This window comes from Gallus gallus, chromosome 23 (assembly GCF_016699485.2).
Source record: "Gallus gallus isolate bGalGal1 chromosome 23, bGalGal1.mat.broiler.GRCg7b, whole genome shotgun sequence".
NCBI classification, from domain to species: Eukaryota; Metazoa; Chordata; class Aves; order Galliformes; family Phasianidae; genus Gallus; species Gallus gallus.
In genome coordinates, this window is record NC_052554.1 from 2,887,505 (window position 1) to 2,903,552 (window position 16,048).

General features: G+C 43.8%; 1 protein-coding gene and 1 long non-coding RNA gene across 16 annotated transcripts in view; one reads left to right on the plus strand and one right to left on the minus strand.

Annotated features, from left to right (window-relative positions):
* LOC124417372 overlaps positions 1-4,503 on the plus strand; it is a 7,202-nt gene extending 2,699 nt beyond the window's left edge. Inside the window, exon 2 of the long non-coding RNA XR_006932073.1 lies at positions 2,240-4,503. This is a non-coding gene — a long non-coding RNA (uncharacterized LOC124417372). The remainder of the gene's footprint in view (positions 1-2,239) is intronic.
* The window catches only part of SRRM1 (serine and arginine repetitive matrix 1), a 16,734-nt gene continuing 4,641 nt past the window's right edge, over positions 3,956-16,048 (minus strand). For 2 of the 15 annotated variants that reach the window (XM_015297687.4, XM_015297694.4), the window contains exons 4-18: positions 15,309-15,479; positions 14,978-15,090; positions 14,382-14,582; positions 13,696-13,899; positions 13,050-13,169; positions 11,360-11,631; positions 11,136-11,216; positions 10,710-10,796; positions 9,956-10,100; positions 9,366-9,407; positions 7,821-7,925; positions 7,021-7,482; positions 5,936-6,122; positions 5,074-5,268; positions 3,956-4,946 (exon numbers count right to left, since the gene is read on the minus strand). In XM_015297687.4, coding sequence (XP_015153173.1) covers positions 4,842-4,946; positions 5,074-5,268; positions 5,936-6,122; positions 7,021-7,482; positions 7,821-7,925; positions 9,366-9,407; positions 9,956-10,100; positions 10,710-10,796; positions 11,136-11,216; positions 11,360-11,631; positions 13,050-13,169; positions 13,696-13,899; positions 14,382-14,582; positions 14,978-15,090; positions 15,309-15,479 — 2,490 coding nt within the window. In that variant the 3' untranslated portion in view covers positions 3,956-4,841. Of the gene's footprint in view, positions 4,947-5,073; positions 5,269-5,935; positions 6,123-7,020; positions 7,483-7,820; positions 7,926-9,365; positions 9,408-9,955; positions 10,101-10,709; positions 10,797-11,135; positions 11,217-11,359; positions 11,632-13,049; positions 13,170-13,695; positions 13,900-14,381; positions 14,583-14,977; positions 15,091-15,308 lie in introns of all 15 variants that reach the window. The other 13 variants (XM_015297693.4, XM_040651729.2, XM_015297690.4 and 10 more) reach the window with 12 other exon arrangements.

The window sequence follows — 16,048 nt, forward strand, 5'->3', positions numbered from 1 at the left end:
TTACAGGAACTGCTCTGCGCAGAGCTCCCACCTCGCTCCCTTCTGTGCCATTGAAGCACCGGGGAAGGGGAGCGGCTCTGAGCCTCCCCCTGCAGACTGGGGGTCGGAGGGGACAAAGGGAGCCGAGAGGCTGTGGGGTCCCTTCCAACCCAGCTGTGCTCCACCCGTGCTTCCTCCTGCATCTCCATTGTGGGGCTGCCTGCAGATGGCGACTCCGACGGCTCTGGTGTGCGGAGGGAGCAGCACATCCACCACAGGGCACCCATCCAATGACAGCACCGAGCCCGGGCACTGTGCTTTGTAGGTAAACATTGGAGCAAAACCACCCCAAGTCCATCAACAAACCCTCCTTATCCGGGTTGCCCACTCGATACAAAGTCACACAGCCTTTGTAGGCACTGGATAATCCATCCTCACAATGGAGAAGGCTGTGAGAAGGGATCTGGTCGGTATCTGTAAGGCAGGGGCTGGGAGGATGGGGCCGGGCTCTGTTGGATGGTGCCCAGCGCCAGCAGGAGGGGCACTGTGACCTCTGTATCTCCGCCACCCTCACACCTGGAAGGAACAGCCCTGACCCTCCCAGGGCTTCTCAGGGCGAAGGCTGCGATGGTGTCAGCACTGCTCTGTCCCGGGGGTGGCACACGGAGCAGGGATTGCGTTTCCTCCTCTCTGAGTCATCGTGGAAGGAGCCAGATTTTTCCAAAGGCCTCGAGAAAAGAAAAGGAAACGCATTTGGGGACGAGAAGCAAAGGTCACACAGTGCTGTGAGCACTTAGAAATCGTTTTGTTGATACAATTATTTGTACTGCAGCAACATCTGCAGCACTGGCAGCTCTCAACACAGCAGCAGGAATTGCCCCACCTCCCTGACACCGCACAGCCCCACACGGCACACAGCGGGCACAGAGCTGAGCGTGAACCCAAAGCCACAGGGATGGGGTGAGCAGTGATCCCGCAGGCAGAGCGCTCCCAACTGCCCACAGCTGAGCCTGCTGCCTGCAGCACACGCTCTGCCTGCTTGGGCTGAAATTCTGGTCGTTCTGAGCAACAGCTATTTGGTTTTGCAATTGTAATCATCACCTCTTTAAGCCTGGCGGCTTTTCTGTAGCAGTGCTGTGAGGCTGTGGTAACAATGGAGCAACTTGGAGCCCCACTTTGAGCCACCTCCACTTCAGGATCCTCTGCATCCACCCCAGGTGACAGCAGTGGGACCCATGCAGAGCTGCTCTGTGGAGATGTTACTGTGGTGGTTCTGCTGCTCTCCTCTGCTCTTCGGATGAGACGCAGGATTGCTTTCAAACCATCCACTCTTCTTTTACCAATGTAACACTCAGATGAGCAGTTAGCAGTGCCGCATCTGTGACGCCGCTGAAATTCAAACGGCCCCTCGTTAGTGACAGAGATGTGCATGTTGACAAACCCAAATCCTCCCCGCCTGCCCCTCGTCCTTAGGGGTCGGTGCTCACCTGGAGGCGATGGATCCGGGGCTCCTGGCAGCGTGGCGAAGCCCTGCTATGTAGGGAAGGTCCACACCGTCTGCCTGCCGTTTTCCTGCCAATCCATCCAGCCCTGCCGGCGGTGAACGCTCTGCACGGATGGATGCAGTGCGGGTGGAATCACAGCGCCGTGCCCGGCTCCATGCAGTCACCTTTCCCCGGGGTGACGGCGGCGCGGCCGCTTTCCCTGACCCAGAGAGCAGAGCTGAAGCTGAAAGCAGAGCCTGTGAGAACAGCAGCCTTTATTCCCAGAGCATAAATAATGGAAGGAGTCGTTCACGCGCTTGTAACAGATTAAAAACAAATAAGAGCTCAGTGCTGTTTGGGTGATGGTGCACCTCGTGCAGCGTTCTCTCCTCATCGCCCTGTGTCGGTGCACGTGAACTTGCAGAGGTTTTAATAAGTGCTGACAGAGCCTCAGTTCTGTCTCATTAAAAAAAATATCACAGCAGTGACAAAGGTAATTCTTCCACATCGGTGCTCAGGAAGTGGTGGCACTGCCACAGCACTTCCCTGCCTGGACACGGAGCCCTTCGCATCCAATGCTGCTTGTTTCAATACGCCATCCCCGTACAGTCCCCACACAGCTAACAGATGTATCTGTGGATGTTGTTAAATACCCCATTTCTTTCTCCTTCCCCCTCCTCCTAACCGCATTTCAGGTTAAAATGAAACAGGAGAACTTTCTCAGCTGCTTTGCTATGACCGATGCTTTAACAGCTATTTGTTTCCTCCTCCCAAAGCTGCACAGGCAAACAATCCCCAGCACACGTCTGGGGTGAGCACTGTCCTCCTGCAATGCCACTGCCTGGAAATGGAACCCAAATACAGAGTAATGTCTTTCAGATTTCAGATCACCGTGCGTTTCACACAGCAGCAGAGCAGACTCTGCCCTGACCATTCATACAGCTCCCTTTGAGTGCAGAACTTCTGTGGCAAAGCATGGGAAGTGCTCCATGCACTCATAGGCAAATCTCCCAGAGCCACACAAGTGGAAAAATTCAGCCCTACACTGAGTTCCTATGGACTTGAAGTCATTGCACACACCTGCGATTGTTTCCCTGTGCGTTGACACAACAAATACATCATTCTTTACTATGAACCAGAGATATCAAGCTGTCAGTGACTCACTCCATCCTTACGTTCACTCCCATGGACTGCCTGTTATCTGAATTATTACAATCTGATTAAGCTTGATTACCCTTTTTTACTGCGTAGTGATGGCTGTTGCAGCAAGTCAGTTCCACAAACCCATTCACCTGTCACTTCAAGAGGGCTGCCTTGACTAACATGTAAACACACAGTATGAGCAGATCCAGAACAAAAAGGACAGTGATTCACACCCTGGGGATGCTGTGACGCTGTGTGAGGCGTCCTACACGGTCACCTTGTGAGCTGCAGCACCATGGCTACAGATAAAAGGGTCAAGGTACAGAGATAAGAGCTTAAACTGAGACTGAGTGGTAAACAGATCACCATCAGCGTGGCTTTGGATGCTGCGATGTCTATTACAGACAATTAAGAGAGGAAGGAATCCAATGCCATAAGCCAGCAGCTCCGCACCACAGAACTCCACAGCACAGACACACACACTGAAGGATATCATCTCAGAATGATTTTGTACTGAAGGTATCTACACAGCCGCATTCAAAACAGCAAGAAATGGTGCTGTAACTCAGAAGGGAAGGCTTGCTATCCCTTGGCAAGGATTTGGATGCAATATGGGATCTGGTTGAGTAGGAAGGCATCACAATATTAAGCTAAATTCCATTCAGAAGCGAAACACTCCTTGAAAAGCATATTTAATTGCTCTTTTCAAACTTTAATTATTCCTTATGGATCAACATTCAGAAGAAAAAAAGAAGGGGGGACCCTAAGAACAGAACCTCCAAAGGCAAAAGGAACACTGTTGGGTCTGCAGTGCCACAGCACCAAACGTCACTCACGTATTGTTCAGGATGTGTTTCTCCTGGAAGTTCTTCAGTTCATTACACACACAACAGGTGGCACACAACGCTGCAGTGCTGATCAATCGTGTTTATAAGCACTCTAGCATTTCACGTACACTTGGGCTAAGAAACAAAAGATGCTGTGTATGAGGAAATGCAGAAAGAAGCAGCTTTAATGACAGCCCTTCCATTGGGCACCTGCAGAACATCAGCTTCACTTCAAGATCCTACACCACGTCAGACAAAAAGACTAATTAGATATCCACACTTAATTGTGCACACCAAGAGGTTGGACTGGTTTCCAAACCAGGCTGCAGTCCTCCTTCCAGAACAGCCTCAGACTCCAGAACTGATTTGGTTTCTGAACCAGAGCTTGAAGTTAAAAGAACGGACAGCAACAGCCTCCCAGCCACCAGGATTCCTTAGATAAGTCCTTATCTGTGCGTTCATTAACCCTGTGCAAAAGGAAGCTCCTTAGCCAAGTGTTCGTATAAAAATAGGCAAGGTCTCTTTAAATTTAGAAATTTATTTTGTTTAATCCACAAGCTTTATATAGCTTTAGTTAAAAAAACAAAAACAAAAAAAAACAGTGAAAACATGACAATATCCAAAGTTCAGGTTCCTCACACTTCCAAAGACCACATCTCTGAAAGTGGCTCACACCATTCAGAGGAACCCTAACGAGACAAGATTTATGAATGGGGCAACAACATCTCACAAACAGAATTTATGTAACTGAAGGAATTGTTCTGGGACTGCTGATCATGGAAACTGCCCTTTAAAAAAATAAAACAAAACAAAAATACAAATGAAATTCCAGTGTTCCAAATCAACATGTTACATCTATATAAACCCACAGTGTCCTGGTAAACAACATGCTTTCATTTATGTACCACTCTAAATTGCTATTCTTGATTTGCTTTAATGGAGACTGTACAGGCAACAGTAGAAAGCATTAAAATATACGTACTTCCTTGGTAATTCTGCAGTGGTTTTACTTCTGGGCAGGCTTACAAACCACAAAGGTTAGTAGCATAATGTGAGTGGATACAAAAGAAGTCAAATGAGACCCTCACAAATTATTCTAAAAGGCTCTGCTGAATTTCAAAGTAACCAGGGAGCTGATGGTCATGTTGAAAACCTTCAAAACAAACCCCTACTGCTTCTAAGAAGTCTCGCTCTAAAGGAAATTATGTTGACTGCCAATGAAAGAATGTCACTAGTACACTGTGGACACCTTTTGCAATGTAAATCCATGCCCTTTGTACATGGTGAACCTCAACCTAGCAATTATTACAACAAATGTTATATTCTAAAGCTCAAACACATTTAGCAATTTGAAATTGAATTCTGAGTACAAACCAAATAAAATGTACATTATATCAAAGGATTCGGCCTAAGATGGTGGGGACACCTGTGCCTTCCTCATCGACCTCAGCGCCTTCTCTCGCAGGTGCTTTTCTAGATCATCAAGGTTGTCCTCTGGTTCACTTTCTGTCTCCTTGAAACAAAGAGAAAGCATTTCTTCACAAACTGGAACTTTCTATTTGCTATCAAGAGCAGCGTGGGCATTCGTATTTTCTTACACCAGGCTCTGGAACACTAAATGACAAGAATCAAACTCATACCTTTTTGGGTTCTGTCTCTGCTTCCTGCTCTTCCTGTGCTGAGGTGGTATCTGCTGCAGCCACAGCAGCAGGAGCTGCAGCCACTGCAGCCTTTTCCTTCTTATGCTTTTTGTGTTTCTTGTGCTTTTTATCCTTTTTATGCTTCTTATCCTTCTTTTTCTTCTTCTTTTTTCCACCCCCTTCTTGATCTGAATTCTGCAATAAACAATTCAACAGATATAACTCATTCCCAAGACTCCTGAACTCTGGTAAGAAAAAACCCATAGCCACACCGGGCAGTGCCTTCAGAACTGTGAGAGTCCCACTGCCAATGGCACAACAGCAGCACTCTGAGAAGCAGATCCTGCAGTACATGGCCATGCTGTGGCTGAACACAGAACATCACAGCAGGCCGACTTGATACGCGTGTCACAGTGATGACACACAGGCCTCTTCATAGAAACGAGTACTGGAGGTGAAATCTAACTCCCTAAAACAAGGGAAATGAAATGAGATGTCCTTAGGAAGTAAATTCATAGAACAGATAAGTAGGCCAAATTACCTTTTTCCTATTAAGAACAGCTGGCAAATAAGACCGCTAAGCACAAGTAAAATCACCTCACTTTGTAGGCCATTAAGTTCACTATAAGTGAAGCATACCTATTAAATTACACCAGTAACCTCAAGAAATGAGAAAGTGTTCTCTTTCAGAAGTTAAAATGTATATAAAGGCACTTCCCTCAGTCTTAGAAGTGTTGAGCTTGAAACATGTATTACAAATATTTAATTTTGTAGCTATGGAAAGTCTGCCCAAGGTTACTCAGTACAGCAACTGGGTCTCTAGCAAAACAATGCCACATAACCCCAAAGAACAAACAAATACCCTTGCAGGCGATGGGCTCTGAGTTGGACTTTTAGCCTTTTTTGCAGGTGACCAATTAGCAGAAGGGGAACGAGACCGAGCAGGAGATGGAGGCCCTTGGTGCTTTTTTGGAGCTGGCTCAGGTGATCCCGATGCAGACCGTGACGAAGACACCCGTCTGGCAGATCGTGGACTTGGGGTGGAAGCCCTTGGAAACAGAAAAGCTACACTTAGATTCTGGCATTAGAGATATAAGAGATGAAACAAAGGAGTAAAAATTTCACAAGTCAAATGAATGGATGTGTTTGTAACTTGGTTAAGCAACCACTTAAAAAAAATAGTTACTGCGCAGGCATATATTACAAAGGGCAAAATGATCTTACATCAGTGTGCATCTGTAATGCAAAAGGATACTGCAATATATCATAGCTTAACAGCTTGTTAAGCAATAAGACTACTGTTGATCAGGAGTAATTGTTCCCTTTTTTCCTGATATGATTAATTTGGAACTCGATTAAAACTCAAGAGAATAGCAATTCTATTTCACCATCCAATGAAGGAGTGCAAACATTCAGCCACAACTTCTTTCCCTGAAGGAATAAGTAAGCACACCGTGCTTCTGACAGCCTGTTCACAAAAGCAGCAGTCACAATGAAGACAACTGCTAACATTAAGTACTTTTACGTCTTGCACAACCAGGTAGGAAATTATTTATGAATGATAAAATGTAGCAGTTCCCTTCTGCAGTTAGCTTTAAAATAAATAAGACAAAGTTCATTTTGTTTTGTTCCTAGTGTTGCATAAAGCTTCTCAGTTTTGGTCTGCTTGCACCCAGCTTTGCTGAGCTACTGGCAGAACCCTCAGACTCTACAGCCTCTTCAATGCTTCTCCCCGTGCTGCACTTCAGATTAAAAGCATCTATTGAAATAAACTTCAGAAAAACCCCCTCAGGATTTGGCAATACAGAAATGGAAGCTGAGCAGCGCCTCCACCACTTGAGCAACCTCAAGATACACGCAAGCCATTGTTGATGTGATCCCCTAGCTACTTTCATTGTATTATTTAAAAAACCAAACACCACCAACAAATAAGAAGGACTTTTTTACTTTGTCTTCTTCGGTTCTGGTGTTCTCGACACCCTCCTGATGGGTCTAGTGCTTGGAGATGGAGACTGTCTTCTCTGGGGCGATGCTGACGCTCCCCTTCGCAGTGGTGGTGGGCTTGAAGAGGTATGAGAAGCTCTAGGCCGTGGTGAAGGTGAATGCCTTTTGTTTTGTGGTGGAGAACGTGTTTCCCGATTGGACCTACTGGGAGGAGAACCCTTCCGGTGCTTGGAAGATATCGATGGTGAGCGCCTTTTAGCAGCTGGAGAGCTCCTTTGTTTTGGTGGTGGTGAATGGGAGACTCTGCGTTTTGACTGCGGAGAAGGCGATGCTCGTCGTTTGGGTGGAGGAGGAGGAGAAGCCGTTCTTCTCTTTGGAGGTGGAGAAGGAGAATATCGCCTTTGTATCGGAGGGGAGTACCTCCGTGGAGAAGGTGAGCGTCTGCGTGGGGGCGGTGAAGGAGACCTACAAAGAAAATAAAGGTTTAAGTACCACACAGGCATGGGAATCAGTTACCAGTGTCAGTCAGTATGCCTAAAAAGGGAAAAAGACTCACACGAATGTTTCTCTAAACTTAGTTAATACTTTATTCAATAGCAAGCTTCTTGGAACTGTTTGATATTTGGGACCAGATGTGGCAATCAATCCACAAGCAGAATACACAACTACCTCAGAAAATCTCAGCAGCACAACTACAGCCCCCTCAGCAAGCTGTGCATCACGGAACAGGTTTCCTACAGTCTTTTTACAGGTCACAGCTGGAAGTTAACAAACCAAAAATGACCAAAATCAAAGCACAGTACCTTCGGCGGGGCAATGAGGGTGAGCGGCGTCGCCTGGGAGGGGGGGGTGGGGAAGGAGAGCGCCGTCGGCGGGCAGGTGGGGGGGATGGGCTCCTCCTCCTCCTACTGAAGAAACAAAGGGATTACTCAGAAAAGTTGCAGCTGAGCCACAGGTTTATTCTTCTCATTCCACTATATTATATAATCTCCCTTCATGTGCTTTTAATTCTACTAGAAATGCTAATGAGGGGATAAAAAGGGAGATCACCTAATTAGCCAGACCAGCTAACAAACAGCTCTCTCATCACACAGTGATATGACTGCTCGGTGTACAGTGTGGAAGGAACTAATATTTTTTCTCCTGCTTCGGTTGGATACAGCAGCAGCCTGAATCATAAAATGTCTTGGGTTGGAAGGGACCTCAAAGATCACAAAGCTCCAACACCTCTGCTGCAGGCAGGGCCACCAACCTCCCCATTTCATACCATTCCAGGCTGCCCAGGGCCCCGTCCAACCTGGCCTTGAACACCTCCAGGGATGGACGGGGCATCCACAGCCTCTCTGGGCAGCTGTTCCAGCACCTCACCACTCTCATAGGAAAGAACATCCCCCTGACATCCAACCTAAATCTTTCCTCCTTCAACTTAAAACCATTTCCCCTTGTCCTGCTATTATCTACCCTCTCAAAGAGTTGACTCCCCTCCTTTTTATAGGCTCCCTTCAGGTACGGGAAGGAAGTACTGAAGCTGGATCGATGTGAACAGCATGAAACTTCATTCTTGGAAACAGCTCTTACCTATGGATCTAAAATCCAAAGGAACTTATCTCTTGAAATGTTAAGAATAATCAGAGTTGCTGCTAAATTGCAGCTATCTGGATTCAAGTTACTCAGAAAATGAGTCATTTTCTATTCTCCAAGATAAGGTTTAATACAGACTTTTGGAAAAATGTGAATAAACTGTGCACTTTCGTGGCATTAATAAATGGAGGAAAACTGGTGTTCTGTAAGGAAAAAAGGGTCCTTCTCAAAAGCAAATCAGATAAAACAAAATGATAAAGGATAAAATGAAAACAATAAAAAATTAAAGGGCTCATTAAAGAAACTGAAGTTTCATTCCAAACACCCTGGCTGTTGTTCTACAAGGCAATTAGTTGTAATTTTTATAGGTAAGGCTTTGTTTCAAAGGAACGTTCTTTAATGATCTGGGAAAATAGCAGTCTCCAAGTGTCAGGGTTGCACTAATTAAACGTCTTTAAGTACTCACATGACAGGCAATAGGCAAATTTAAGTATGCTGCAAGATAGTTTAACACCTTTGAATCCTGTTTTACACAGCATTGTTTCTTTTCTTCTTGATTTTTTTTTCCCTGCTAGTGAAATATTCCAATACCCAAACCATTATGGGACAGATAAGTCTGAATTTCCCTCATGTTGCTTGAGGTTTGAGGTTGCTTGAGGTTTGAATTTGAGCTTGCAAATTCAAAGGAAAGAAGTACTTATCCATAACAAGAGCCTAAATGATTATCAGTGTGTAAATCCTGTTAAAGATATGAATTTCTAACCAACCTTTTCATCACGGGTGATTGCCACCTCTTTTCCATCTGCATCCTGACAGCAGTGGAAGAAAAACAAAACAAAGACAAAAAAAATCTAACTGCCCAGTATTTGAGGCAGAAATTAACACATTCCAACAAATCCAGATTAACTCTCAACAAGTAAAGAGAATACAGTCTTGGAATGGACCAAGGGTCCATCTAACCAGGCATCCCTCACATGACATGCAGTGCTAGATGCTTCAGGGATAGATAATGAAAAGCAGCCTGTATTGAAAGTCTAACTTACCTCAGTGAGATGAAAGGTTGCCAGTTTTAAGAGAATTACATCAACTGTTGCACAAGCTTAGTGCACAGCAGGGGCTTTAAAGTATTACATCTCAAATCACAGACTCTCAAGAGGAAGCCTGCTGTATAACCAGCACTGAGATTTTGGTTTTCTTCTTTAAGTTATTTTGGAGAAAAAAAGATTACCTCCTTGCACAATTCTGTGCTAAGAGGGCACAACTAAGCTCTTTTGGGTAGCTGCTGGCAGACACACACATCAACTCAACAGCTATCAGAGAAAAAAGATGAGCTGTGCTCACTGTAACAAGTCATTACCGAGGGGAAGGCTCCTTCTGTCGTTTCCGTGGGGATGGTGATGGACTGCGGGAATGGGAATGGCGGCGGCGGCGGCCGACCTCCCCATTCTTCACATTGGATCTCTTCGGTCTTTCCTCTTCAGATGAAGATGAGGAGCCAGAATCTATGAATGGAGAAGAATTACCCTCTGTAAAACAATTCTTATGACCGTTGCAGAGATACCGATATGGTTATAATGCTGTTTAAATCACTAATCCTCCACTCCTGCTAGACAAGAAGGCTCTGTTTAGAAGCAGTTAACAACCAATGTTAATTTGTAGTTGATAAACCCAGCAGAGCTGGGTAACAACACCTGCAGCAACTAACTCTACATCTAAAAAATTAACTAGCCAGGTCATTCTAAAAATGATCTGCTGTTATGCATAGAAACACTAAGTCAGGAGTCTGAGACATTAGGAAATAACCTACTGCAGTAAGAGACTAAGGAAGTCATGGGAAACAACATTAGTGTGTGATGGAAAGAGTTTAAAAGTGCAGCTTTCAAAGACGCATAACAGGAAACATGCCAGAACCTCTAAGAATTAAGCCTCATTTAACGAAAGTACCATGAACAATAATTAAAGTTACTCCATTATGAGTGGGTAAATATACAGTTAAGTTTGCAATAGCACTGCACACAGCAAAATCATTTTAAAATCAACATTTGAACTGAACGATAACTAACTCCTGCAGGAGCATTAATCCAGGTGTAGGAAATGCAGGTTATCCATACCAGATGAAGACTGTTGATTTTGCCTTCTGTACTGACGTCTCTGTTGCACAGAATCTGCTGCAGCCATTTTACCTCCCTTATCTTCTTCTGAAAAGATAAAGACATAGAATATTTAAATTGAAAATGAATTTTGCCTTGCTCAGCAGAAGTAATGTCAGTTGACAGTCAATCAGGTGTGCTTTGTTTTTTTTTTAAATTTAAATAAGAATATATTAAGATAGCACTGAGTCTGAAGCATGCTTTGGCCAAGCTTTTTTATGGAGAGCTCAGATGGAAGATTTGAGGCAGTGTCAATGATCATCTTATGCTTCTCAAAACCTTATTTCAATGCCAGCTTATCAACAGCACTCAGCACTTCACTAACATACTTTATTGCTACCTTAGACCAAAAACCCCAAAGGCAGTGTTGACAAGTGAGAACCATACCTGACTCAGACAGCTCAGCTTTCCTTGGTTTTGGTGCTGGTGAAGGAGATTCTCTTTTTTCAGTACTCTTATGCTTGGGTGCTAAAAGAAAACCAAACAAGTTGCTTCAATTTGTTTGTTTTTTAAAATCCATGCACGCTTTTCTGTTCAAACAAGCTGCAGATGTCATCTTTGAGAAGATGGAAGCATAAAGACAAAGCTGCTGAAAGAAACTCATCTCTTACCTGATGCCCTGCCAGGTGAAACAGAGCCACGGCTTTTCCTTGCACGATTTGACTGCTGAGGCGTTGGAGATCTGCGTGGTTTGGGAGGTGGACTTGCTGGTGGGGATGGTCTGTGCCTTCGCCTCGGGGGGCTGGCAGAAGGAGACAGCCTACGTGTTTTACGAGGAGGACTGGATACAGTTCTTTTAGGTGGTTTCTTTGGTGGAGATCGGGAACGTGAGGAGGAGGAGGAAGAGCTACTGCCAGACAAAGACGCTGATGACCGTCTTCTCCTGTAAATCAAATGTAATATTAGACACCGACCTGGCCTAGGAAACGTTTGAGCACGAACACAGAATTGAATTTGTTTGCAAGCACATATACAGAGCCACATACAGCAGCACTTCCAAAACATGGCGAACAGCCTCCAGCACTTGGTTTGTAGAAGAGATTAAGAACCAATCTTTTCATTATTTTTAAACTACAGTGAGCAAAAAAAATAAAAAACGGTTAGTGTTACCCTTACTGGCTTTTCTGTCAATCTACAGGCTACAACTAAGCTTTTCTCCTGGGAACAATTAGTTTTCTTTGGGCTCTCTACTTTTGGATGGTTAAGAGGATTCTCCATGTTAGCACACGTGATTTAATCATCTTTCAAACAGATCTATTTCAGAGTTTAGTGTGCAAGTATGCTGAGAGGTTTTTATACCAGGAGGCAAAAATTTCAGACAACAACTCTGAACCTGTGGTATTCATCCTTATGCTTTAGTTTCTCATCTTTACTTTGTAATTTTAAAAAGATAGGGCCTCTAGAATTCTGCGGCAAAATTTGTGGCAAGTTCTGTTGCAACTGTGTACCTGCAGAATCCACCTTTGGCTGCAGAATTCCTGAGAACCTGGAAAAAAGAAACCCTACCTTGAGTGAGACAAACACTTGCTGAAAGGGAGCTCTTGTACATCTTGCAAGATACATGCTTGATACTTCCCACAGTTTTTGCAATAACTGTGCAAAATGAATATCTTTACAAAGTCAAAAAAAAAAGTACTTATCACTTGCTTAAAAAAAGGAAGAACTGTTCCTTCTTAGAAAGGAGGAACCACTGTACGCAGGAAGCACCGCTTCAGTTCTCTTCTTATGAAGAGGACAGGAATTTATCCTATTCCTACGAAGACGAATCCCTGTTTTGACACTGCCCTGAGTACGTAATTCTCTGCAACGCAACTCAGAACTTTCCTACCAGAATAGTTGCTCATGGATCAAAAATATAACCTTCAACACTAAAGAGCAGACCTTAAGGAGTTCTTATTTTTAATCAGAAGAACATGAAGAAATACATTTCAAGTCAAAGTTTAATTTTTACCTTAACTTTACATAATGGAACAGTGAGTCATAATTAAAAAAATCCCAGCAAGTATAATCCAGGGCCTGTTCTAACATTTCCCTCCACGGGGAAATAAAGACAGCTAAATGATGCCTCATCTGCCTAAGTTGGGAGCTATCCAGAGCCATTTCAAGGTCTGAAGTTGCCACTTTTTGAAAAGGTGGACAGCTGTTGGCTGTCCCCAAAATACTTACAAAACATGACATGGCAGTTTCTACATCATTCAAATCATACATTACTGGCAGCGCTGAGAAAAGATAAACAAGACAATTCTGATAAATCTCATTCACCAAAACTAACTGAAAAAAAGAAGAGAAGGGAAATCTTACCGCCTCACCGGTGATCTGCTTCTTCTGTGCCTGGGTGGGGGAGGCATCCGCCTTGGAGGAGTCCTCCTCCTCGGAGACGGCCGTCGTCTGGGACTGGGTCGCCTTCTAGGGGAGTAAGACCTGTCACAATCAGAAATCCCAATGAAAAGCAACCATCTAATTTTCAAATTTGAGGAACGCCATCCTCTGGGAATGGGGTGAGAAGTTGCTTTTCTCCAACTGTGTAAATTAAAGTACTGCTTAAATTATGATGCCAAGTGCTGCATTCAGCTACAATCAGCAGTTTTAGGTTTACAAACACCTTCTAAGGAGTGAAGAGGGGAAAAAAATGAAGAGGAGGGGAGGAATTTGCAAAATCTTCAGTATCAGATCACCTAAAAGGTGGCTACATAATTCCTACTGAGTGCACCATTCCCTCCCTCGTCACCATTAGTCTCTGCAACCTCTTTCTCATAAACTAATGAGGACAACAGCTCCCCAAGATGTTTATTCATTGAATACATCATTCTCATCTGGCCCAAAACATTCACAGCTCAACATCACTAAAAACACAATTACCTCCACTGAGATCATGACATTAAATGGCAACTCCAGAAGAAAACATTCAGTTCTCAACCTCTGCCATCGAGGCAAATTGAAGCCCTACCTTGACCGTGATCTGTGACGCCTTCTTGGTCGAGAATGAGAGGGAGAACGTGATCGAGACCTTGACCTTGACTTAGAGCGAGTTGGGGATCTTTGACGAGTCTTCTCTTTCTCCTTCTCTCTCTCCTTCTTTGAATTACGTTCTGGTGAAATTTCTTTTGTCTCTGGTACAGGAGGTTCAGATTTAGGAGCTTTTGGGATATCACTATTAAAAAGAAAAACTTGATTTACAAGCACATACAGACTGTAGCCACTGGAGTAACATTTTAGAAGCTGATGCTGTATTCCCCAACAAAGAACATTCTCTTGCCCATCTTCTGACATGTTAAAAATCCTACTCTACAACGGTGAAGAGAATTAGAATATGGTACAATGTTTTGAAGGCAAGCAAAAGTAACACCAAGGCTGTGCATTAGTTGGCTGGAAAACAAGATGACATTGTCAGAAGCAGAAAGGACACCCAGTGTAACGAAACAACAGTGGCAGCTCAGGACTCTGCCCTTAGAATTTTATACAGGGAAATAGAATTCCTACTGAAAATTCTTAGACAAATACTCATGTCATTTTAGGGGAACAGGGAGAAGTAGACATTGTAGTCAAGCTTGGAGGAATAATCTTTAACATGCATTAAGACCATTTCCATTCTTTAAGAAGCAATATACCACTCTCTACAGTTATGACACCCACCTGTTCGAAGTTGCCTCTTGAACAACAGTCTCCTTTGGTTTCACAGAGGGTTCTGGCTCAGGAGTTGCCTCCTTCTTTTCTGGTGCAGGCGTAGCACTGCGGCTCTTGGTTCTGTGATGAGGGGAGCGAGAATGGCTGCGCTTCCGCTCCCGTCTGATGGGTGAGGATCTCCTCCTGGGGGAAGGAGACCTCGATTTGCGCCTGGGAAAAAGAAGCAATGCATCATGAAATAACACATGTAAAAATAAAACCAGTGATTTTCAGGACCTAAAAGCTCTTCTGAATCAGGTTGATTCTCAGTACTCATCTACAGCACATGCAGGAGGACTCAGAATTTCTGCTAGCAATTTACAGCCAACATTTCATACTTCAAAAAGACAAAGCCTGGAAGAGATGAACCACTGAAAGCAGCTGCTAGTTTAAACAGTATCCCTGTCAATGTCTAACTGCTAATCAATAATTGCAAGAAGTTAAAAAGCCCGCTGAAATAGCTAAGGGGAACATTTACAAACTTCCATGAACTTATTCCCTGCCATGCATTCTTTGCCACAGTCTACAGTACTGTTGGATATACACTACCCGAGTATTTTTATTACCTTCTTGGACTCCTGGATCTGTCTCTTTTTTCTCTGTTGTCTTTGTCTTCCTTATCCCTCTTCTCCTTGTCTTCATCTTGTTTCTTCATAGAAGCCAGCTTCTCTTGCTCTATCTAGTAACCAAACATCACTGAGCTCAGAGGCATCACAGAGACCTTATCTAAGTTGTATTTAAGAAAACAAAAACTCTACTGCTTCAGACTAAAATATTTGTTCTTCACACAAAGAGTTCTGCTGAACCCAAACCACTGTCTATAGCAGCAGTACCTGCACTGCCTCTAATTCTGCACAATGCTCTCAACTCACCCACAATTCTGTAATGAAATCCTACCTGCCGCTGTTTAATCTCTTCTTTCTTCAGTTCCAGAAAAGCAGTTGGAATACCAGCAATGTTTTCTTGTGCACTTAACAGCAGTGGCCATAGTTCGCCCATGAACTCCCTAGCATTTTTCCCATTCAAAAAACCAGTCAGGTTGATTTGCATCATTTTGGAATCTGGATTCTGCAAAGAGACATGACAGGAAGACAAGCCGGTTATCTGAAAAAAACAACCTACAATTTGTCTTAAAATTAAATTAAAGCTACCATGGGGACTAGAATACATATACACTCAAGAATTCTAAGTATATAGGTTTTAAATCTGTCCCTAGTGGTTTCTCATCAATACAAGTTTATTGTATTACTAAATTTCTTTTGTGTCTTACCATAAAGATTCAAAGGCCTGTTAATCCTTTGTGGGTTTCACAATTATTTTTGGACTGTGTGACTGCTAGACAAGCAAACAACCAAAGGCCTTAAATTTAACACACCGTTACAATGCTGGTAAGAGTTCTAAGCATTTTTTTCCTGAATGTTTTGATACTCCTTGCTTGGAAATCCTCCTTACCATCTGCACAACGGACAGAAGCCATGGAATTGCCTAACACTGCAGATGACATCCTGCTAAGTACCTTAAGTCCTGCTGTCAGCGTTCAAGATTCATGCATGCATTTTCTTACTTGCTTCAAAACATTAAGACTATGCCTGCACTGAGGGAGCATATGCTAAAATACGTGTCTTACAGATTTTCTT